This window comes from Aulonocara stuartgranti (genome assembly GCF_965226115.1).
Source record: "Aulonocara stuartgranti genome assembly, chromosome: 10".
Classification (NCBI taxonomy): domain Eukaryota; kingdom Metazoa; phylum Chordata; class Actinopteri; order Cichliformes; family Cichlidae; genus Aulonocara; species Aulonocara stuartgranti.
In genome coordinates, this window is record NC_138946.1 from 31,729,006 (window position 1) to 31,750,617 (window position 21,612).

At 41.8% G+C, this 21,612-nt stretch overlaps 1 protein-coding gene across 3 annotated transcripts in view; it reads right to left on the bottom strand.

The window, feature by feature from the left end:
• The window catches only part of sptbn4a (spectrin, beta, non-erythrocytic 4a), a 33,462-nt gene that overhangs the window by 8,414 nt on the left and 3,436 nt on the right, over positions 1 to 21,612 (bottom strand). For all 3 annotated transcript variants that reach the window (XM_082549854.1, XM_082549853.1, XM_082549855.1), the window contains 14 exons: positions 7,487 to 7,750; positions 6,859 to 7,092; positions 6,540 to 6,629; positions 6,174 to 6,452; positions 5,963 to 6,093; positions 5,636 to 5,840; positions 4,483 to 4,728; positions 4,211 to 4,345; positions 3,839 to 4,080; positions 2,623 to 2,761; positions 2,442 to 2,526; positions 1,892 to 2,103; positions 203 to 1,548; positions 16 to 76 (listed from right to left, as the gene is read on the bottom strand). In XM_082549854.1, coding sequence (XP_082405980.1) covers positions 16 to 76; positions 203 to 1,548; positions 1,892 to 2,103; positions 2,442 to 2,526; positions 2,623 to 2,761; positions 3,839 to 4,080; positions 4,211 to 4,345; positions 4,483 to 4,728; positions 5,636 to 5,840; positions 5,963 to 6,093; positions 6,174 to 6,452; positions 6,540 to 6,629; positions 6,859 to 7,092; positions 7,487 to 7,750 — 3,669 coding nt within the window. The remainder of the gene's footprint in view (positions 1 to 15; positions 77 to 202; positions 1,549 to 1,891; positions 2,104 to 2,441; positions 2,527 to 2,622; positions 2,762 to 3,838; positions 4,081 to 4,210; positions 4,346 to 4,482; positions 4,729 to 5,635; positions 5,841 to 5,962; positions 6,094 to 6,173; positions 6,453 to 6,539; positions 6,630 to 6,858; positions 7,093 to 7,486; positions 7,751 to 21,612) is intronic.

The window sequence follows — 21,612 nt, forward strand, 5'->3', positions numbered from 1 at the left end:
AGTATGTAAACTCACATGTGCTGCCTCTCTCTCCTGGACCTGCTCTACAATCTCTGCCATGGTATTTCTCTTCTCCCTGGATGGACAGCAAACATGAGTCACCCACACAGCAAACACAATCGTTACGTAACCTCCAAATGATAACGATCATGCTGGACTGTGCTGACTGGGCAAACTGTAAAGAAACCACTCATTCACATACCCTGAGCGCTTGTCAGAGCCCTCCTTAGCAGAGCCCTCCAGGTCACTCGAGTCCTGCCTCTGCAGCCTCTGCTTGCCGTTCCCCTCCTGTTCACTAGACGACTGCCTCTCCAGGCGCCTCCGGTAACGCTCTTGCCGCACAATCAGCGGCAGCTCATTCAGCCTCGCTTGAATTTCCTGTTCGCTGGAGGTCTGTCTGCCCAGCTTGTACTCCCTTTCTCTCCTCAGATGGTCCATCTGAGGGTCAGAGCGGCTGCCACGGGGATCTCTCTGGAGGCGGCCGTGGAGGAGCTCCAGCCCTGACTCTGGCCCCATCATGTCTGCCATCGGGATGTCGCCAAACTGTTCACGCTGCACTCTGCTGGCTTCGAGAAGAGGGTTTACAGCCTTGTGGATGTGGTTGATTCTAGGCTGCATGAAGTCAGCTTTCAGGTGCTGCCATGCATATGCCATTTTAGGGTCCATGATGCCACCACTCTGTGCCAGATATCCAGAGCTGCCCAGGCTTCCACTGCTGTAATGATTTTGTGCCAGATAGCCTGAGCTACCCAATCCGCCAGCGCTCTGATAATTCTGTGCCAGGTATCCAGAACTCCCCATATTAGACTGCTGTGCCAAAAACCCAGAACTTCCCATATTGGGCTGTTGTGCCAAATACCCAGAGCTCCCCATGTTGGACGGTTGTGCCAAATATCCTGAACTCCCTAAATTTGGCTGCTGTCCCAAATATCCGGAAGTCCCGATGTTTTGCGGTTGCGCCAGATATCCAGAACTGCCCATATTCTGCTGAGACAGAAAGCCTGGGCTTCCCATACCTCCACTGCCTGGCTGCTGAGCTAGGTTACCTGAACTTCCTAACCTGCCACTCCCCAGATGATTCTGCATCCCACCCATGCTCCCAGTAGTTAGTCCAAAGTACCCAGAGCTTTCTGCGCTACAAGCAGTTTGATGGTTCAAACCGAGATAGGTGGAGGTGTCTACTCCACCACTCTGAGAGGTCAGTGCTGAGAAACCAGAGTCACTCCCACCTCCGGCTGCCGGGTGGTTCATCCCAAGGTAAGAAGTACCCATCAACTTCCCGCTGCCCTGATCCAGTCCGTGGTAGCCTGATCCATTTATAACTGGACTATAGCCGGCCAGTGCTGAAGACAGTCTCTGGCTTGCAGAGGTGGCACCCAGATCCAAACTGGGCTGCAAGGGCTTCGGTTCAATTTGGGCCTGTACCGTCTGCCTTAGGAAAGAAGAGGTAGCACTGGTTGAGGGAACACTGGGAGTCAGGCAAGATAATGGGAACATCCTTCGGCTGGAGAGTGGGGTCCTTTTCTCCTCCTCTTTTTTCTTCTCAGCCTAGAGAGAGAGTTAGCTACATAACTAATAGCACCATATAAACTTGATTAACGCCACATTTTATGCGATGGTTCCAAAAGATGCAGGTAAAGCTAGTGATTTGTTCATTTCAAACATATGCCAGACAAAACACTAAGCAATGTAGCGCGGAAGGCAGATTGGGTGCAGTGGGATTAGGGTACACCACATGCACTTAATGTCACGAGCCAGATTAAAGCCTGTGATGATGCAAACTCATGGTATGCGCCCATGCCTGCTAAGCAAACACAACACGTAGTCACTTTAAAAAAAAAAACTGTGACTCCGGCAAACTGATTCATTATTTATCTACAGTCAAGCTTACAGCAGAAAGCTGGCGCAGGGAGCTGAAGCGTTCTTTCCAGGTTACAGCAGCCTTGCGGAAGGCCTCGTGGCGAAGGATGAGCTGCTCAACCTCATCAGTTTGGGCTTGGGCTACTCCTCCCTCTTGATGCCTGGTAGTGATCAGCGGCTCCTTGGCCTTTAGCCAGGCTTCTGCTTTTACTGTCTCCTGAGCAAACTGGAATTTTTCTTGCTCTGGAAGTGACAGAAGACCAGCCACACTATTACCAACTCACTACATGCTTAATGCATACTCAGTAGAATCTGTTATTTACATGTTTGTGTATGTATTATGAGGGAATTTTATCATTTATGTTACAGCTTGGATTTCAGTCTTTTTGGTTAAATTGTGTTGAGAGTGAATCTGCAATGTCAGCTCAACCAGAAAAGAACAGTAAGATTCATACATGATTCATGATATATTAAATGCACATAGTGGCATGAAAGGGAAAAACATTTATAGTTTAGGCCCATTTAACATTTAACAGAGTGTTTTGTTAAGTATTCATCTATTAAGTATTCTATTTACTCACTGCGCTGCAGCCGTTCCTGGTGTTTGTCCCATTTTTCAACAAGATCCTTCTGCTTAGTCAGAAGACTGTCCAACTTCTCTTTTATCTGCGGCGACAGGCAGGTTGGTTTCATTACTACATAAAGTAATTGTATGATTTTTATGTATTCTTATATTAACAGTGTGAATATTTTTTGTCAGACCTCCTCTGAAGCAGGGTTGCCAGCAGCAATCAGGATCTTGCCGAGATCTGCACACTGCTGTATGGTCTTGCTGCGTCCATCTATTTTGGCTTTCAGCTCCTGGTGTTGTCTCATCATTCCCTCCAGAGCTGTCAGATCTCTAAGGAACACAGATCATTTTTTTCTGGTTACATTAACCCCCTCACAAAATATTTTAAAAAAGGAATCCTGACAGTTCTACTTCTTAAACAGTTGTTTAACAGCCATATTAGTCTCCTTATTTAGCAGTATTAGCGATGTGATTGTATTGGCAGCAATAGTTTGCAAATCTGTCAAAGAGCAAAAGATTGCCAAAGGGCCTCATGTACCAGCCATGTATATGAATGATTCACACACAAATCAGTGATTGACCAATATTATGTCAGCATATTATAACAATATATATAATACAAACAAATTCAGAAAAACCTCTGATCCGGACGGAGGGACACAATACTGTCAGGCTTTATCACACCAGCCTTCATTTATTACCTGGACGAGTGTGAAAACATTCTTACCCTGCCCCAGACATTCTCTATGGATTGAGTGAAAACATTTGGGTGTCAAAGTTAATATTAAAAAAACTAGCAGACTGCATGAAGAAGAAGAAGAAGAAGAAGAAAAGGAATAAGAATAAGAAGAACAACACAATCTTATAGCCAGACATGAAAAAAAGAAAATTTTCAAGGGCTTGTGCCAAAAGATGGCACTGCAAGTGATGAGAAAAAAGGATGGTGGGGATCAAAAGTTGAGGAAGGCTCAATTTTTGTAGAGGCATAAAAATGTTAGCTGCATCAAAACACACTACATGTGCATATGTTTCGCCATCTTTGTGGCTCCCATAGTGCTGTATGTTCATGCATATGCTGATATGTGGACATCTGCTGAAAGATTTCAGGCCAAATATGAAAATACTGCAAGTTGGACGGTGGTACTGGTTGGGAACATGACAAATAAAGGCAGTGATTAGAGTGTCAACCTGAGAAGCCCCCAACAAAAAACAAAAACAAACGGTGTAGCAGGTGTCATATGAAATTAGGTCAAAGCGGCACAGAAGACAATATTAACATTTTGTCTTCATTGACCATATAAGACCACAGAAACCTGCAGGTAAAAATGCACTCTCTAAAGCTCTAATTCATCTTTTCCAAACTGTAATAAAGGAGAGCCATACCTTAACAAGCATATGCTACCTTACCTTGGCTCATCCCATCCTATCTGGCCCATGATTCCTTCCATCCACATTAGGTTTTCACGCACCACTGAGAAGAACTGGACCTTATCAGTTACTGAAGTCACTTGGACACGACTGGCCTCACAAGAGCTCAGCAGCTCCTTCCATGCATCCATCACTTCTTGTTCCTTGACCATAATAGCCTCAGCCTTCTCACCAGCATAGATGGTCCTCAGCTGGGCAGCATTCTCCTGCAGCTGCCTCACCTGCATAAAGACATGCGTCACTCTGTTTCATTAATAAAAGATTAGCCTTAGTTTTTAGTCAAAGTTTGCTTTGTCTATGACGTATAATCTATTTTGTGACAAACACAAGTTTGGTGAGTATATCACTTGCCTGTGCAACTAGAAGTTGAAGGGCATGCTCAAAAGAGTGCATGAGTCTCTGCAGGGTGGCTGGATTGGTAATGTTGGCTTGGCACGCCCTCACTTCTGGCAGCTGCTTCATCTTCCCTGCGATCTGAGCCAAGACCTACAACACAGGACAACGCTGTCATCATGAGTGCTTTAAAAATAGAAGCTGCAACTCACGCCCAGACAGTCTACCTGTAATGTTGAGGAAGAACAGGGCACACCTGAGTCACTGTCTGATATCGGATGTGACCATACCTCCTTGCAGTCGGTGAAAAACTTGTGCAGCTGGTGCGATGCTGCCAGCATTTGTCTGCGGGTCTCCATCAGCTCCAGCAGGTCAGCCCACGACTCGTTCAGTCCGTCTTTCCACTCAGCAATAGTGGCCGCGTCTGAGTGGCCACAGTCTATCATCTCGTTCACCATTTTGTTCACTTGCTCCATGCGCTGCTGGCCAATGCTGTTGGTTTCTGATGCAAACTTGGTGAACCTCTCCTGAAGGACCTGAAACGCAAATAAACAACGCAACGCTACAGAGACTCACACAAACATGAATCATTCTTTATTCTCATAAATGTAATGTAATTTAACACAGTGGATGATTTCCACCCTGCAAATACAGAATGCTTTCTCCTGTCCTGACAAATAAGTTCCTCGTCAAAAATGTCTCCAATGAACGTAAAAGGAAAGTCAGATGTATCCTATCAATGCAAAAGATGTTTGTTAAATAAATCTGTTGAGTGACTGAGCAGCTGATTAAAACTGGACCAAATTGCACCACTTCCAGTGAATCCTTGCAGGCCATGGTGCCCCCCTGCAGTTCACCCCATTTAAAACAACTTTTCTCTGATCAGCTGTCCCAGACAGAAAGAACACATGAAAAACAGGTGGGTGGTGCTGTTGTGCTCATTAATTTTCCAATCTCAAAAAAAAAAGTTACACGGTGTAAAGTTTTCACCACAAGATGTCAGTATATTGCAGATTGAAGTCCACTGAGTTTGCTTTCTTACCCCTCCCAATTCAAGCACATGATCCTAGCTATGGCCATGGCTGTTGGTGGAACAAACATGTTGCAGTCAGCCAAGAGAGATCAAAGTTGAAACACAATATACGTCTGTCTCCTTTATGGTATACACTATATAAGTATTCACCCACCCATCCAAATCATTGAATTCTGGTGTTCCAATAACTGTCATGGCCACAGGTGTATAAGATTAAGCAACCAGGCATGCAGCATGCTTCTACAAACATTTGAGAAAGAATGGTGTGGCACTGTATTAGGATGCCACCTGTGCAGTCGTGAAATTTCCTTGCCACGGTTCACAGTTTGGGCTCAGAATTGACTGAGACTAGAACACCTCATGTGTTCCTGTTGTTTGACTAGATGCTAAAACCTTGTAGATATACTGACCGTGACATCCTCGAGGTCCTGGCCTAGCTCAGTGGAACTGGCTACTGCTTCACGCTCAGTGATCCACTTCTCTAACTCCTCTACTTCCTTGTTGAGCTGGTACAGCCAGTACTGCTGTTCCAGCTTCATCTTTCTGTGTTCCACCATGTCCTTCAGAGACACATAGAGGCGGTCTATGTGGGACTGCTGCTTGGTGATCTGCTCACTGTTGAAAGTTAAGACAAAACAAAAGAATACAATTACAATTTCAAAACAATTTTCCGTTAAACTTTAGTACTTAGAATGTGCAAAACAAATTTAGGATAATCTGCAGGGATTATGGCACACCTGTCTGGGTGTCCTAGTTCTAGTAGATGTTGGCATTGCTGAGATAACATGCCTACGGTCTCTGCATATGTCTCCACGGTTTGCTCCAGAGCCAGGTGGGTCTTCAGAAGTTGTAGCGTGCTCGCCTCATCCTGAAAAATAAAACACCATGATCACTTTGATGATAACCTATGGCTGTAAAGAGCAGTGTGAATATTACAGGGGTACATACTGTGCCTTTTTCTTCGCTGGCCAGGTTGAGCTTCTGTCCTGACAGCCAGGATTCCACTTTAGCTGCTTCGCTGTAGTACTGCTGAGCCTGTAGCGCAGCTTCCAGCAACACAGACCTCCTCTCCGTCTCCAGCTGCAGCACCTCCCACAGCTGGCGTACATGTCCCGCCCCCTCACGTACAAATTCCACCTCAGGAGTTCTCAGTGAAGCAATGATTGCTGCCCGATCAAGAACCTCCTCAATACGAGCCCGCCGCCCTGTCAGCTCCCTCTGGATTGCCTACAGAACCGATGAGAAAGTTCTCAGTCTTATCAGAATGTGGATTACATTTCAGCTGACCATGGCCAAAAGTCATCCCTGACTTACCTGGTTCTTTTTGATATACTGCTGTACGCTCTGGAGGTTGTTTCCATAATCCTTACAAGTAGCTAAAGGAAGCCTCTCCTGAATCCACAGCTGCCAAACAACCACAGTGGGGTTATTAAATATTTCAGAAGGCATGTTTACGATCAAACGTAGACCAAACACGGAAGCGATGGCAAAGACATGATATATTTACTTTGCAAATTTTGAATATGAAAAAGCAATTATGTGTGATGATATTGTAACAACCATACTGGCACATTTTATAAACAGTGTTTAAATTTAAGACAAAATATATGAAACAAGAAGAGGAGGGACTCACTATCTCATCTTCCAGGTCCTGGGCGACTTGATGCATCTCTTTGGAAGCCAGCAGGATGCGGCGTCGCTCCTTCAGGGGCTCGATGAGGCGGACTATACGGGTCTCCACTTCGCCTGACTGCTCGCCGACCTCCTTGTCACCTGCCATCAGCCCTCGCTGGGGTAGGCAGAGCCCCTGCAAGCTTCCAAGCTCTCCCACATCCTTGTAAAAGTCCCCTATCTGAGACTCCATAGCCTTCACCGGATAGAAAGGAAAGGTCATGTTACAACCATATGAAGGATGGACAAACACAGCACGTCAGCTGTTTCCCTAACAGAACATTTCAGGGTTATATAACAGGTGCATTTTTGAATGCCTCTGAACCCCATGTTTGAGAGCAGGCCACTACAAGGGCCGCTGTGGGCTATTTATTGAAAATTTTCAACTATACAGAAAAATGTTGCAATTTAAGCCAAACTATACAAGAAGGCTCCACACTTCAGTGGAAATATGCACCTACATCCAAGGTGGTGTTAACCAATAATAATTAATTACAGCTTTCTTGATATGTTAAACACATTTGGTTGAATTTTATGTTGCGCTGGTTTAAGAGACAAGTTCAGACCAAGAGGAGGGCCTTGGGACTTGCCTGAAATTTCTGGAGCTGTTCATTGAAGGTTGGCAGGTGGTGTGCCTGTTCCAGCTGGGGGGGCTGCTGCTCCAGGTGGGAGAGCTGATTGTCGAGGTCTGAGTAGCTCTTCACTGCTGGCTCGGGTTTGTTATTTTCAAAGAGCTGGCGGGCCTTGGCCTTGGTCGTGGTCTCCAGGTCAGACCAGCACTCCCTAATCTCCTCCAGCTTCTGCTGCACCACTGAACGGAGCTCAGGTTTCTCCTGGATCAGCTCCTGACCTTCCTGCAGAAAGAAAGTGCAAGTGTTAGGGTAGGTTTTTAGAGAATGGTGCATAGTCGTGAAGTTTTATTAAAATTACATTATGTGTGGCACTGTCACTTCCTGGCCAAGTGATTTTGTTGCTTCTCGCTCTTGCACTCCTTTAATGTCAGGTTTTGCTTCAATGGAAGGCTCCTACAGATCGCCTTGCTTGCTACTAGAAATCTATAAGTTGCACGATGCTGCAAACAACTGTCAATTCAATTCAGTTCAATTTTATTTATACGTCACCAAATCACCAAATTCATCAGACTTGACATGTATCGTAAATCAACTTTCCTTTTGAAAGCATTTTTTTCATGAACCTTTTATTGATTCATTTCACCAAATGAATATTTAGAATTGAATAAACACACTAAGCCACAAACCTATAGATCCTTTTCCCAAGTCTGTATGCATTCTTGTATTTCAGGAAGGAGCTGGGAGAACAACAGATAGAAAGTGAGTGGCTAAATTTGGTTTTGTCCCCAAAATAGCTCAGCACGACAGAGCTCCACGCCAAGGCTGCAGCCCCCCGCTTGCAGAGAGGCAGGTGTACGGAGCAAAGTTTGGCCTTGGGCTGACCTAAAAATGGTATATGGCAAGTCTGATAAACCCCCGTTCCGCCCTTCGCTCATACTCCTCTTCTCTCCCCTAAATATTTGAGCTCTGTTCATGACATGATGTGGATGAGGAGATTTGATGAGATCAAAGCTTGTGGTGCTTCCCTTTGTGTCAGTTCTTCCCTAGAATAGATAATTACCAGTCTCCAACTACAGTGAGACTTAGGGGAGTAGGAGGCGTTTTCCTTCTATGACAAGGTACTCCTTCGTGATTTGAAGCACCAGAAAATGCTGCACTTTTTAAGGAAACGTCCTGTTCTGGCTTGCTCTGGATGATGCATTGCTTATTTACTTCCGTCCTATTATCACATCAGCCATGTGTATGGTGGGGTGCATCTTCTAAATCCTGCTTCTCTCATTTATCTTTCACAGAGTTGAACCTATATCCTATGGCTTTCATAATGCAGTGCTGCATTCCTTCTTTTGGCACAGTCTGCTAAACTGCTGCTAGCGCTCACTCGCTCACATCCCTCGCTCTCCCTCTCATAATGCAGAGCCAGCAGAAAGCAGGTCTTTCTCACTCTCTTTTCTCTTGGCTTTACTGACACACAGAGTGAGGCAGAAGGAGAAGAAATCAGAGAGGGGGTGGACAAAGGAGATGAGAAAAGGCAGACTAAAGGAAGAAGGGAATCGAGAAGAGAAAGAATCAAAGGTTTATGGTGCATACAGCCCAGGCACAGTCAGATCCAAAGGGTATCTGTGAAGGGAATTTTTGGAGGCCATCGTAGCTGACATAGTACCATATTTTAATGGCTACCACAAATAAATCACGCCATTATGGCAGCATTGTGTTGCCAAATTCTGCAGGCTTCCATTTAAAGCTGATGCAGCATAATTCAAAAGTGGGTGGGATTAAAGAGCTTGTTTCATTCCACTTGCAAAAACAACAGTGTATTCACACCACACAGATCGATGCACTGTAGGTGTGAATACACTCTTCTGCTCTGCAACTTGGACTATTATCTGCTGAACACCTGCCGCTAATGAATCTTTAAAAAATTACTTATTGTACAATTGTGGTTAAAAAGTGCATGAATTTTGGCCAGTTTACCCACTGTAGAGTCCACATGTCATGTTCAGACCAGTAAAACAGATTATGTAAGACTAGAAGAAACATATGCGAGAACAAAAACAAAGATTTGTTATTCTGTTCAACAGTCACCTCAAGGTAGACCCTACAAGCGCTTAAATTCAGTGAATTCCAGCAATTCACTGAATTCAAGCGCTTAATTTGAGATTACATTATTAACTGTTAATAGTGTGGCAAATCATCACTATTCAATTCAATTCAGTTTTATTTCTATAGCACCAAATCACAACAACAGTTGCCTCAAATCACTTTATATTGTAAGGCAGACCCTACAATAACACATACAGAGAGAAAAGCAACAATCATATGACCCCCTATGAGCAAGCACTTTGGCAACAGTGGGAAGGAAAAACTCCATTTTAACAGGAAGGAACCTCCGACAGAACCAGGCTCAGGGAGGGGCAGGGTAAATGCCCCTTAAGTAGTTTTATTCAGTCTTATATAAGCATATGGGACATGTATTAAGAAATTATATATGCTGAGCCTTTAATGTGGTACAAGATGGCAGTGTGACTTCCTCTAATGTATGGTTTGGAGATGGTGGCACTGACTAAAAGACTGGAGGTGGCAGAGTGGAAGATGTTAAGATTTTCACTGCGAGTGACCAGGATGGACAAGGTTAGAAATGAATACATCACACTGATGGCTCAGTGGCTTTTGAGATAAACTTTGAGAGGCAAGGCTGAGATGGGCTTTAATGTGATTTTCACTTTCCACTGTTGCCATTTGTAAAATTGAATTTGACGCCCTTGACCTCTAAAATAGGTAAACAATTAGAAAAAAGGTCAAGACTTGGATGATTACTTAGTTAAAGGGGCTAGTGGAGTTTCCATATGGAGAAATCTGGCTAGAGAATACAATATGAAGAATGATTGAGTTAATCTGAATATTTGTGTTAGCACAAATACACAGAAAAATGTGCAATAATTTGTCCAAATATTGGGCAAAGAAGATCATGTCTTCCTTTGGAAAGCAATCTGCTGTGCATGTATAGAACATGTGTATCCATACAAACTAAAAAGGTGTATAATAAGAATAAGTGAGTTCTGTATCCGTAAAAGAGTTAGAGTTGCTAACACAAAGCAGTTTGATGGATGTACTAAAAGAACACGTTACTGGCTCAGGTTGACCCTAAAGCCAGAATTGTCTTTGCCATATATGTGATTTCTTTTAATCTAGCAAGATCACCATAGTAACTTGTGCTGAACACACAACCTCGTCTGGAGCTGGTTATGTTCAGGATTTTTGCTGTTTTCTGTCGGTTCATATGCTTCATACCTGAGGAGGAGGAAAGCCATGCGGCAATTTTACAACATGCAAACTGTATGTTTTCTTAATGTACAACTCTAATCTGCTTCCTGTAGTGTAGCTAACTAGTCTATTAGTAGGTTACTTGTGACAAAGAACATAAATAATATTAGTTTCACCTTAATCTGGCAACAGACAGGAAAATGCCACAGAGGAATGGACTGAATGTCCTAAATGTCTAAATATGTTTCAAGTTTCAGATCTGTAAAGGACTGGTGAACAGCAGTCACAAGTCATAAAATAAATATATTAACTCAATAATTCAGAAGATTAATGGTTCTTTTGCAACATCACTAACTGATGTAATTGCAGGCACAAAACTCTTATCGCCTTTTGCCATTTTATTTTTTACGTTCTTTATTCAACTTTCTCATCGATTTCTCTAACGATTTCACTCAGTGCAGCAGACAACATTCAATCTGTCCATTCTGTGCAAAGGATGAGTGAAATGACATGTCAAATGCCCACTTACTGTATATGTGACAGTGCGCAAATCCTGAGGCAGCCAGCCTGGTTTAAAAGCATGGCTTTGAGCCACTTTTACGTTTTGTGAATCAGGTAAAGCAAAGAAAGCTTGGCCATGTTGACCAGGTGGAAAACAGGGAGATAAACAAGGGGAAGACATGCAGAAAAGGGCCACGTGTTAAACCCGAACCCAGGCCGCTGCACTCCATTTGTGTGGCAGATGGTCCCCAGCTCACCCACAGGGCCAAACCGGCTCCCTGCATGTGCAAGCCTTTGACTTGGATCAAATGAACCAGTGTAGTACAGATATAAAAGTGTAAAGAGCCTGTAGGGTTGACACAAGATTATACATGCCTCTCAAATCTATTTTACAAATAGCGAGCAAACAGAACAGAAGCCAGAAAATGAATTAGTGCCTATTGGTAGGCTTTTTATCACATAAAATAACCAATCAATACAGTGAGTTTGATGAGCTTTCATTAGCTTATGCTTAAAACACAACCTCATCTGGAAAATCCCTGATGTTCCATTCAGAGTTTCAATTTAAAATAATCTATAAGTACCACATTTGCACCTACTTTTATCCTGGAAATATGTTCTAAGAAAAATAAATATTCTTTCCTGAGAGAGTATATTTAATACATTCATCGAGGTGTATGTTGGTAATACCACTGAATAATACCATGCGGTGCAAACTCTGTAAGCCAAGAGTGTTTTACTTTGGTTGAAATGCAACTGATAAAAGAAAGTTTTAAACCAGCTTCCTGGTTTAAACCGCCTGTTTGACTCGGTGTGTCTTCTGCATGGAGTTTGTAAGTTCTCCCTTTTGCCTGCACAGGTTCTCTCCAAGTAGTCTGGCTCCTCATGCAGTTCAGACAAGCTTTTGAAGGTAACTGATGATTCTTAATTGGTTTACACTGGGTCTTTAGATTTAGCAGATTGTGAGTGTGTGTCTGTCTGAAATATACACTGGTGACCTGTCAAGGCTCATTTAGGCTCAGTCAGAATCAGAATACTTTAAGAATAATATTAATACTTTAATAATCCCTAAGGAAGCCCCCATGTAGCCCAAAAAAACAATATGTAAATGGATGGATTTTAGGAGGCTGTTTATTAGTAAGAATATTCAGTCAGTAACCAAAAATGTATGCTATTCCAAATCTTCTCCATTATGCCATGTAACAGTGTTATTCTCAATGGACTTAGTAGTTTTTGATAATTATCTGTAGCACGTTTATAGTTTGTAGAGCCCTAAAACAGCAGAACTGAGTGCACAATGAGTAGTAAAATAAATAGATTAAGTTAGCAGAGTCTGAAGCCTAGCTTAACAAGGAATATTGATAACCACCAATGTGATCCCAGTCATCTCTGACTGGGTTTTGAGGTTTTTGTTGAGTCAGCTACAGAAACAAGAAGCATGGCTATGTTGAACCTGTCAAACTGAAATGTGATTAAAAAAATGAATGAATTCATTAAAAAGTGACATAATGCTAAGATAGCAGTAAATCTGAAGTTGTGTTAAGGCTAATGAAGACTATACTAAAGTAAATACTAGCATGTAACAGTGCTGGGAAGCATATCATTTTTTCAAATATCATTGAGCAAACAGAAGACAGAATGTGACAGTTCACGACATCAACACACAAACATCTGTGAAAAATGAAAATCTAATATTTGCATATTTACAAAAGTATAAGGCCAAACAGGATGTTGGGTGATCCTAGCTTGCCAAAAAAACATTACAAGCTGGAAGGGACTCTGTTGCTACATTCAAGAACAGTAAAAACAGATGGAGGATGACAAAAATAACTTGTGACCAATAGAGGACATGTGTTTGTTGTTTTGTTTTGTCTTTTTCTTTTTTAAATTGCACCTTAACTTAATTTCTAGACTTGTTGCTTCTGTGCTAGGCTGTCACTGTGGGAGGGCCTCATATAACTATCTCACAGAGCTAGATAACCAAAACTGTCAAAGATACCATGTTACTCAGTGGTAACAGGTGTTTTTAGCAGTGACAGAAACATTTTGGCCACACAGTTTCTACTGAAAAGCACAATAGGCACCCAGTTAAAAATTTAAATTGTAGTAAATGGTAAATGGCCTGTATTTATATAGCGCTTTTACTAGTCCCTAAGGACCCCAAAGCGTTTTACATATCCAGTCATCCACCCATTCACGCACACATTCACACACTGGTGATGGCAAGCTACATTGTAGCCACAGCCACCCTGGGGCGCACTGACAGAGGCGAAATTGTAGTACAGCATGAGACCTACTTGACTGCCCAGCTGTCAGTAAACAGTCTTGACATTTGGTTATTGAACACTGTGCTATTAAATAAATCCGTATGAAATATTGTTTAACTCTTGATTTGGATAAAATGTTTCTTGGTCTGCAGCCGTCCTTCAGGGCAATCAAGGCAAGCAGTATTTACTTGTCAAATCTAAAATTAGAGATTATTTAAAAAGAAAGTATTGCAGTCTCTCCTTTCTCCTCAGGCAGTGCTTTCATAAAACTTCTGTCCTGTTTAGATCCATTCTTTACATTACTGCCATCTCATGGCTGCAGTTGGAAAGCTCGGCACTTGGCTTGTGTTGTGCTCATAGGAAACTGCGGCTGTCTCTGTTTCACCGGCATGTCAGTCTCCTTAACAGTGACATGAGCTGGGTAAGATGAGCTCTTTTCTGGTGGTTTGCGGATGCACTTTGGATAAACCTCTAGTCTTTCATGGTAAACTGATGGGAGATCATCATGAGTTGGAAGCTGCCACTGGCTCTGTTTCCACTGCTCTGAAATCAGCTATGACCAGCACTTTTTTGCTGAAACAGAACTAGCATTAGCAAGTAAACAAGCTTCTGTTACTTAGCATAGTAACAGATGAGTTTCTTCTTGCTAACCACTTTGACCAACACGCGTAAAGACTGAGATTAGCAATTCCTTTAAAAAGTGTGCGTGTTAGTCCCCATGGGGAAATAGTTCCTCTGCATTTAACCCATTCAGTACATTAGCTAAGACACTTCTGACGATAATGAAGAGGGGAAGGCATCTGGTCTAAAAACGGGCAAGGTAATCAGTGCAGGCACAGCAGCACTTTCAGATTAACATCTATGAGAAATCACTTGACTGAATGTAAAGCAGTTAACCAGCTGTTTTGCCAACACTCCACCTTCATTTTTAATCCACCTGTAGATATTGACAGTAAACCATGTCACAAACTGCTCGAGCTTGTTAATTAGCAGATTTTCTTTTGTTATTAATATATCTTAATGCACTTTTATTTTTAAATCATCTGCTTCTGAGCTAATTAACAACTTTTTTAGAGATATATGGTCCAACCACAAAAACGATTTACAGGATATGGTGAATGGTAAATGGCCTGCATTTGTATAGCGCTTTACTCAGTCCCTAAGGACCCCAAAGCGCTTCACACTACATTCAGTCATCCACCCATTCACACACACATTCACACACTGGCAATGGCAAGCTACATTGTAGCCACAGCTGCCCTGGGGCGCACCTACAGAGGCAAGGCTGCCGGACACTGGCGCCACCGGGCCCTCTGACCACCACCAGTACGCATATGTTGATATGCTGATGATGATTACGAATATAACATAGTTAAAAAATATCAAATTAATTAATAGTTAAAATGTGCAGCAGTATTCCATTTAACACTGATGGGGAGCATTTTTCTGCAGAATAATTATTTTACTTTTGATATTTTATGCACAGTTTTCCAATAACACAGTTTTATGTGTACGGAGGTGCAGTGTTGGGAAGGCTACTTTTAAAATGTATTCCACCACAGATTACAGATTACATGCCCCAAAATGTATTTTGTAACATATTCGGTTACGTTACTCAATGAGAGTAACGTATTCTGAATACTTTGGATTACTTAATATATCATCATGCTTTTTACAACTACATGAATGTCCTATTGCTGTGTGATTTATTACTATTACTGAAGGTTACTCTCCATACCAACACCAACTAGATGTTTAAATCTTAATATACAGTGGGGCAAAAAAGTATTTAGTCAGCCACCGATTGTGCAAGTTCCCCCACCTAAAATGATGACAGAGGTCAGTAATTTGCACCAGAGGTACACTTCAACTGTGAGAGACAGAATGTGAAAAAAAAAATCCATGAATCCACATGGTAGGATTTGTAAAGAATTTATTGGTAAATCAGGGTGGAAAATAAGTATTTGGTCAATAACAAAAATACAACTCAATACTTTGTAACATAACCTTTGTTGGCAATAACAGAGGTCAAACGTTTACTATAGGTCTTTACCAGGTTTGCACACACAGTAGCTGGTATTTTGGCCCATTCCTCCATGCAGATCTTCTCGAGAGCAGTGATGTTTTGGGGCTGTCGCCGAGCAACACGGACTTTCAACTCCCGCCACAGATTTTCTATGGGGTTGAGGTCTGGAGACTGGCTAGGCCACTCCAGGACTTTCAAATGCTTCTTACGGAGCCACTCCTTTGTTGCCCGGGCGGTGTGTTTTGGATCATTGTCATGTTGGAAGACCCAGCCTCGTTTCATCTTCAAAGTTCTCACTGATGGAAGGAGGTTTTGGCTCAAAATCTCATGATACATGGCCCCATTCATTCTGTCCTAAACACGGATCAGTCGTCCTGTCCCCTTGGCAGAAAAACAGCCCCATAGCATGTTTCCACCCCCATGCTTCACAGTAGGTATGGTGTTCTTGGGATGCAACTCAGTATTCTTCTTCCTCCAAACACGACGAGTTGAGTTTATACCAAAAAGTTCTACTTTGGTTTCATCTGACCACATGACATTCTCCCAATCCTCTGCTGTATCATCCATGTGCTCTCTGGCAAACTTCAGACGGGCCTGGACATGCACTGGCTTCAGCAGTGGAACACGTCTGGCACTGCGGGATTTGATTCCCTGCCGTTGTAGTGTGTTACTGATGGTGACCTTTGTTACTTTGGTCCCAGCTCTCTGCAGGTCATTCACCAGGTCCCCCCGTGTGGTTCTGGGATCTTTGCTCACCGTTCTCATGATCATTTTGACCCCACGGGATGAGATCTTGCGTGGAGCCCCAGATCGAGGGAGATTATCAGTGGTCTTGTATGTCTTCCATTTTCTGATGATTGCTCCCACAGTTGATTTTTTCACACCAAGCTGCTTGCCTATTGTAGATTCACTCTTCCCAGTCTGGTGCAGGTCTACAATACTTTTCCTGGTGTCCTTCGAAAGCTCTTTGGTCTTGGCCATGGCGGAGTTTGGAGTCTGACTGTTTGAGGCTGTGGACAGGTGTCTTTTATACAGATGATGAGTTCAAACAGGTGCCATTCATACAGGTAACGAGTGGGGGACAGAAAAGCTTCTTACAGAAGACGTTACAGGTCTGTGAGAGCCAGAGATTTTCCTTGTTTGAGGTGACCAAATACTTATTTTCCACCCTGATTTACCAATAAATTCTTTACAAATCCTACCATGTGGATTCATGGATTTTTTTTTCACATTCTGTCTCTCACAGTTGAAGTGTACCTCTGGTGCAAATTACTGACCTCTGTCATCATTTTAGGTGGGGGAACTTGCACAATCGGTGGCTGACTAAATACTTTTTTGCCCCACTGTAAATGAGTAACAGTAGGGTGGACATTAGGTAAGGCTGCACTTTTTGCAGTGATCTCATATAGAAAACTACTCCGTGCAAATATAAAACAGGTCCGCGGCTCCGAACCGTAGTAAAGGGACCTCTGGCTAATACGTCGGGTTTTGTGTCGTAACCGAAAACGAGCTTTACTTTGTTGTCTGTGTCAACTTTGCTAGCAAGAGACAGAGAGAGGTGTTGAAAGGCTGCTGCAACGGAACTTATTGTTTCGGAGGAAAACACGAACACAGCCAACAGTCGAGTCTTAACGACTTACTTACAGCTGGGCTCGTCAGGCTCTCTTTTTGGCTGCAGTGGTTATTATTATATTTACATGCTTCCAGCTCCCAACTCGTATTTTTCAACTCTCCTTTTTTTTTTGCACATAACGGGTATAGGGCTATGCCTGTAACACTCTGCTCATATTGCCTTCATATTAAATTGTTTTTTGAATAATAATTTTAAACATTATTTATTCACGTCATTATGCAGGACGCAAGTCGAGGTGACATGGGCCACGAGATTGAAACACAGACATTCGAGCCTCTTATTATTATTAGTGTTTTGTTTGGGTTTCCACCAGTGTGTAATTACCAATAATAGAGAGGGCACAGCCTAACATGTGAAACAGGAAAAGAATGTAATCTATTATTTCAACAAAGTAACTGTAATGGAATACAGTTACTCATATTTTGTCTTTTAAATACGTAATGCCAGTACATGTATTCCGTTACTCCCCGACACTGCTGAGGTGTTGTCATGATCTTTTATTGCTTCTTTTCCTAAATAGATTGTTTGAAAAATTCAAGTTCAAGTTCAAATTTTATTCGCCACATGCAGTGGCAGGTTACCCTGCAGTGGAATGAACCCGCCCCCGACCTAACACACACAACATAGAGCACGTGACCAGCAACAGGGTTGGGTAGGAGATAAGGAGTAATCCCAGGCAACACAGCAGCCATCCTGCCACTGCGCCGACTCTCCAGCGCGGGCCCAGACCTGCCTCGTGCTCCCAGGAGGCAACAAGCATCGAAGGCAATTCTTCCACCCATTGTCGCTGTCAGCCAATAGGGTACAATTTTTAATAAAATACTAGATATTTATTTGTCTAGATAAGTAATAACACTTTACAATTCTTCAGCGAGGAAGGACTGCAGAAAGGCAGGCAGCACAAATGGTATGCTTGAATCTGATCCAACTTAAATTGTTGTGGAAGATGTTTTTGTCTGTTTGGGAGCTGGTGCAAGTTGTCTCTGCTTGCCATTCTGTAAAGTCACATGCCACTGCCACAATGATATATCAGCACCACTACTTTATATGTTAAGTAAGTAACAAAATAAGATAACAATATCTATGCTAAGGTTAAAAAGCCAACTCTTCATGAAATTATTCCAAATTTATTTATATAACCCCGGAATTAATTAATGGATGGTCCAAACAAAAAACAGTATTTCCCATGATCTCCACAAAACTCCTGTTGAACCTGCTCTTTAAATTATGATTTTTGTTGTTGAGTATTGACAATGTCAAGCAAAGTACTTAAATGTTCTTATTATCAACAACTTTGATTCAAAATGAGCATTAAACTGATCCTACACTGAAAAAAAGGGATTGGCCATCTCTTGGATTTATGTAAGCATCTTGAGTGTATTTAACACAATTGCCTCATGCGTTCAAGTTAAGTGTAACTATATAGTGTAGAAACTACATGATATGCAGAGAGGGTAGATTAAATTGTCCATATCATGTTCAAGTGAAGTAAGTCAATAATATAGCAATGTTAAATCTCACGACACCGCACAGGATTTCAGTCTCACGCGCTTTGGATCGTGGTTTGAGGAAGGAGCCTCTTGGGTGGCTGTTACATTAAAAAAGTCTACCTTGTAAATTGAACACAAAAATTTCATGTTTCTGTCTTGAATGTAATTAAATCATGTAGGATCTGTATGAAATTCAACAACTTAAGGCAGACAACTACACACACACCACGTGTATGCTATTGCTATTTATTGTGGTTTAACCTGTCAAGGACAAAAAGGCACAGAAAATTCTGCATCAAGCCTTGAAATCATAGCTTTCCTGCTTTTTTTTTTTAAAGCAGCAGGTGGCATGGTGGTTAGCGCTGTTGCCTCACAGGAAGAAGGGCCTGGGTTCAAATCCACAATCTGGCTCGTTTGCATTGGTTTCTCTCTGGGTGTTCTGGTTTCCTCCCACAGTTAAAAGTCATGCAGTCGTTAGAATTAGGGTTAGGTTAATTGGATTCTAAATTACCTGTGAATATAAGTGCAAATGGTTGTTTGTCTCTATGTGATAGACTGGTAAGCTGTCCAGGGTGTACTCTGCCTCTTACCCTATCACTTCTGGGTTATGCCCCAGCCCCTCCTGCAACCTAGATAAAGATAGAAGGATGATAGTTGTTCAATAGATCCATTCATGTTAACCAGACTCTAAACTTTGTTGAACATTATGTAATATGAAGACAACATGTAGTATTTGAGTGACCAAGTAGTACTGGGTTAAAAGTTATTGAATAGTGTTGAGATAAAATGTCAAAATTACGAAGGATTAAAATATTCCAAGAGCTCACCTTACTTCATCTAAACATGTTTCAGTCGCGTTTTATCAACACAAAATGCACAGGTTTATTGAATATGAATAAGTTGTGTTGATTTAACTCAGTTGTTTAAGTTTCTGCCAAAGCAAAACAGTTGTGTGCAACCAATGTCCACTATTGAATTAAATAAATCCAACATGGATTTTTTTCAGTGTACCAATGAATGATGAATAGTAGCTTATACCCCTGTTACAGTCAGAAACCTTACTGTCCACACAGTGGGAAACAGTCTTTCATCATGTATCATTAAAAATCTGTAATCTGTCACTGAATCCAGTTCCCAACAGGTGCACAATACCTGAAAATAGTAGCCACAGGCAGGATAAGGACACTATTGGTTCTTCTGACTTGCCGTACTAATAAAAACAGCATTGTGTCTGAGCACGCCATGTTGGATTAAACAATCCAAGGAGCTTGAATGTAAAGCAGGCACATGAAATTGATCCATCACGTATGTTAAGATGTCTGAAGCAGTTTTGTCCAAGTGTTTTTTCCCCTGTTAGATCTCAATTGTTAAAAAAGGGGAGCTGCTGGAAATACTTGTATATTATCAATGTCCACTGTCTGTGAATATGACATATAAACAAATCTATGTTCATCTCAACTCACTGCAAAAATATACTGGGTACCAACCTTGAGCAAAACACAGATAACCAATTTGTTAGGTATCCATTTTTAGTTACCTAATTTGTGTCCGTTCAGTGATCTATGTTCTCCAGCTTGTTACTTCCACAGTGTTTGTTTACAATCCACTGACCCCTGAGCCCACAGCAAGACAAAGCACAAGGTCAGCTAGTATTCCACCCACTGTAAGAGAGAAACACCCACAGTTCCTCCACATATATGAGCCGACATGGATCTTTGTGGCTCTGCTGATTAAGTAATGTGAGAGAACAGAGGTAAGGCCTGATACAGGAACCCTTCCAAAAGGACGCAGAGTTCTCCGGTCCCAGCACAGCAACATCTTTTTTCTGTGTCTCTCAGGTAATGACAGAGATAGCATTGGGGTAGATTAAGAGGTAGATTAAACTGTCACTGTCGGGAACACAGGAAATCAAGGCAGTTAGCACATGTTAGACAGTTTTTATGGAGTAGCCATCTTCTGCGCTCTGTGTCAGTCCTTTCAGTTTTTCTGCTGTTTGGCACGAAAGGTTAAAAACAAATGCACTGATTTGGAAGAAAAGCAGTATCCTATTTCATTCTGTTTTCATTTTAGAGGTAAAAGTGGATTCACATTACAGGCACAACCAAGCAACAATCTACAAGGCTAATAAACTGCAGTTCTTCAAATAACCACTTGAAGCCAACTCCAAAGATGAGTCAACCCCCTTTGAGTCTTATGTTAAAAACACTCAACTTAACAGCAAAAATAAGCTCAACGGTACAAAAAACCAGTCTTATTAAAGATACAAGTAAGAAGACCAAATGTTCGTGAATGCCTCTCGTCCAAATATGGCCCCTTGTTGGCTCCAACAGAAACAAGATGGCAACAGCCAAAATGCTAAAATTAAGACTTCAAAAAGGGACATTGTATACCAGTGCTTGTGCCTTAATAATTATATCCATCCTTATATAAACTCAGTTGGCAGAACATCAAGTGTATTCCTTCATTCTAATGTAACAGTTTTCTATCCCAGTGGTGGACAAAATATATAATTTAACTGCAATGTAAGCTGATCACAAATGGTTCAAGATTTTACTGTATGTTTTAACTGTCTCACTTTATGTTCTACCTCCAGCTTGTGTAAAGCAGCTCATGAAAGCATAAATAAAATGAACAAAAACATTGCAGTGGCAGGTCCTGAGACATGTCCAGCCTAATCCTTTAACTGCCTCAGTGCTGTTTTTAAAACAATATTTGTATTCTAGTTACTGCAGTACCAGAACACATATATTGTGTTATAATTGTATCATTTATCAGTGTAGCTGCCAAATGACATTACACTAATAAATAACACATTTGAATACATAAAGATTGATTAAAAGACTTATCTTAGTTATCAAAACTATGTGTACTAGATATCACCAAATATGACAAATATTGTTATTAAAGGAGACATTAAATTTTAACAGGTTTACAAAGTTTTCTGCACAAATACAACAAATACAAAT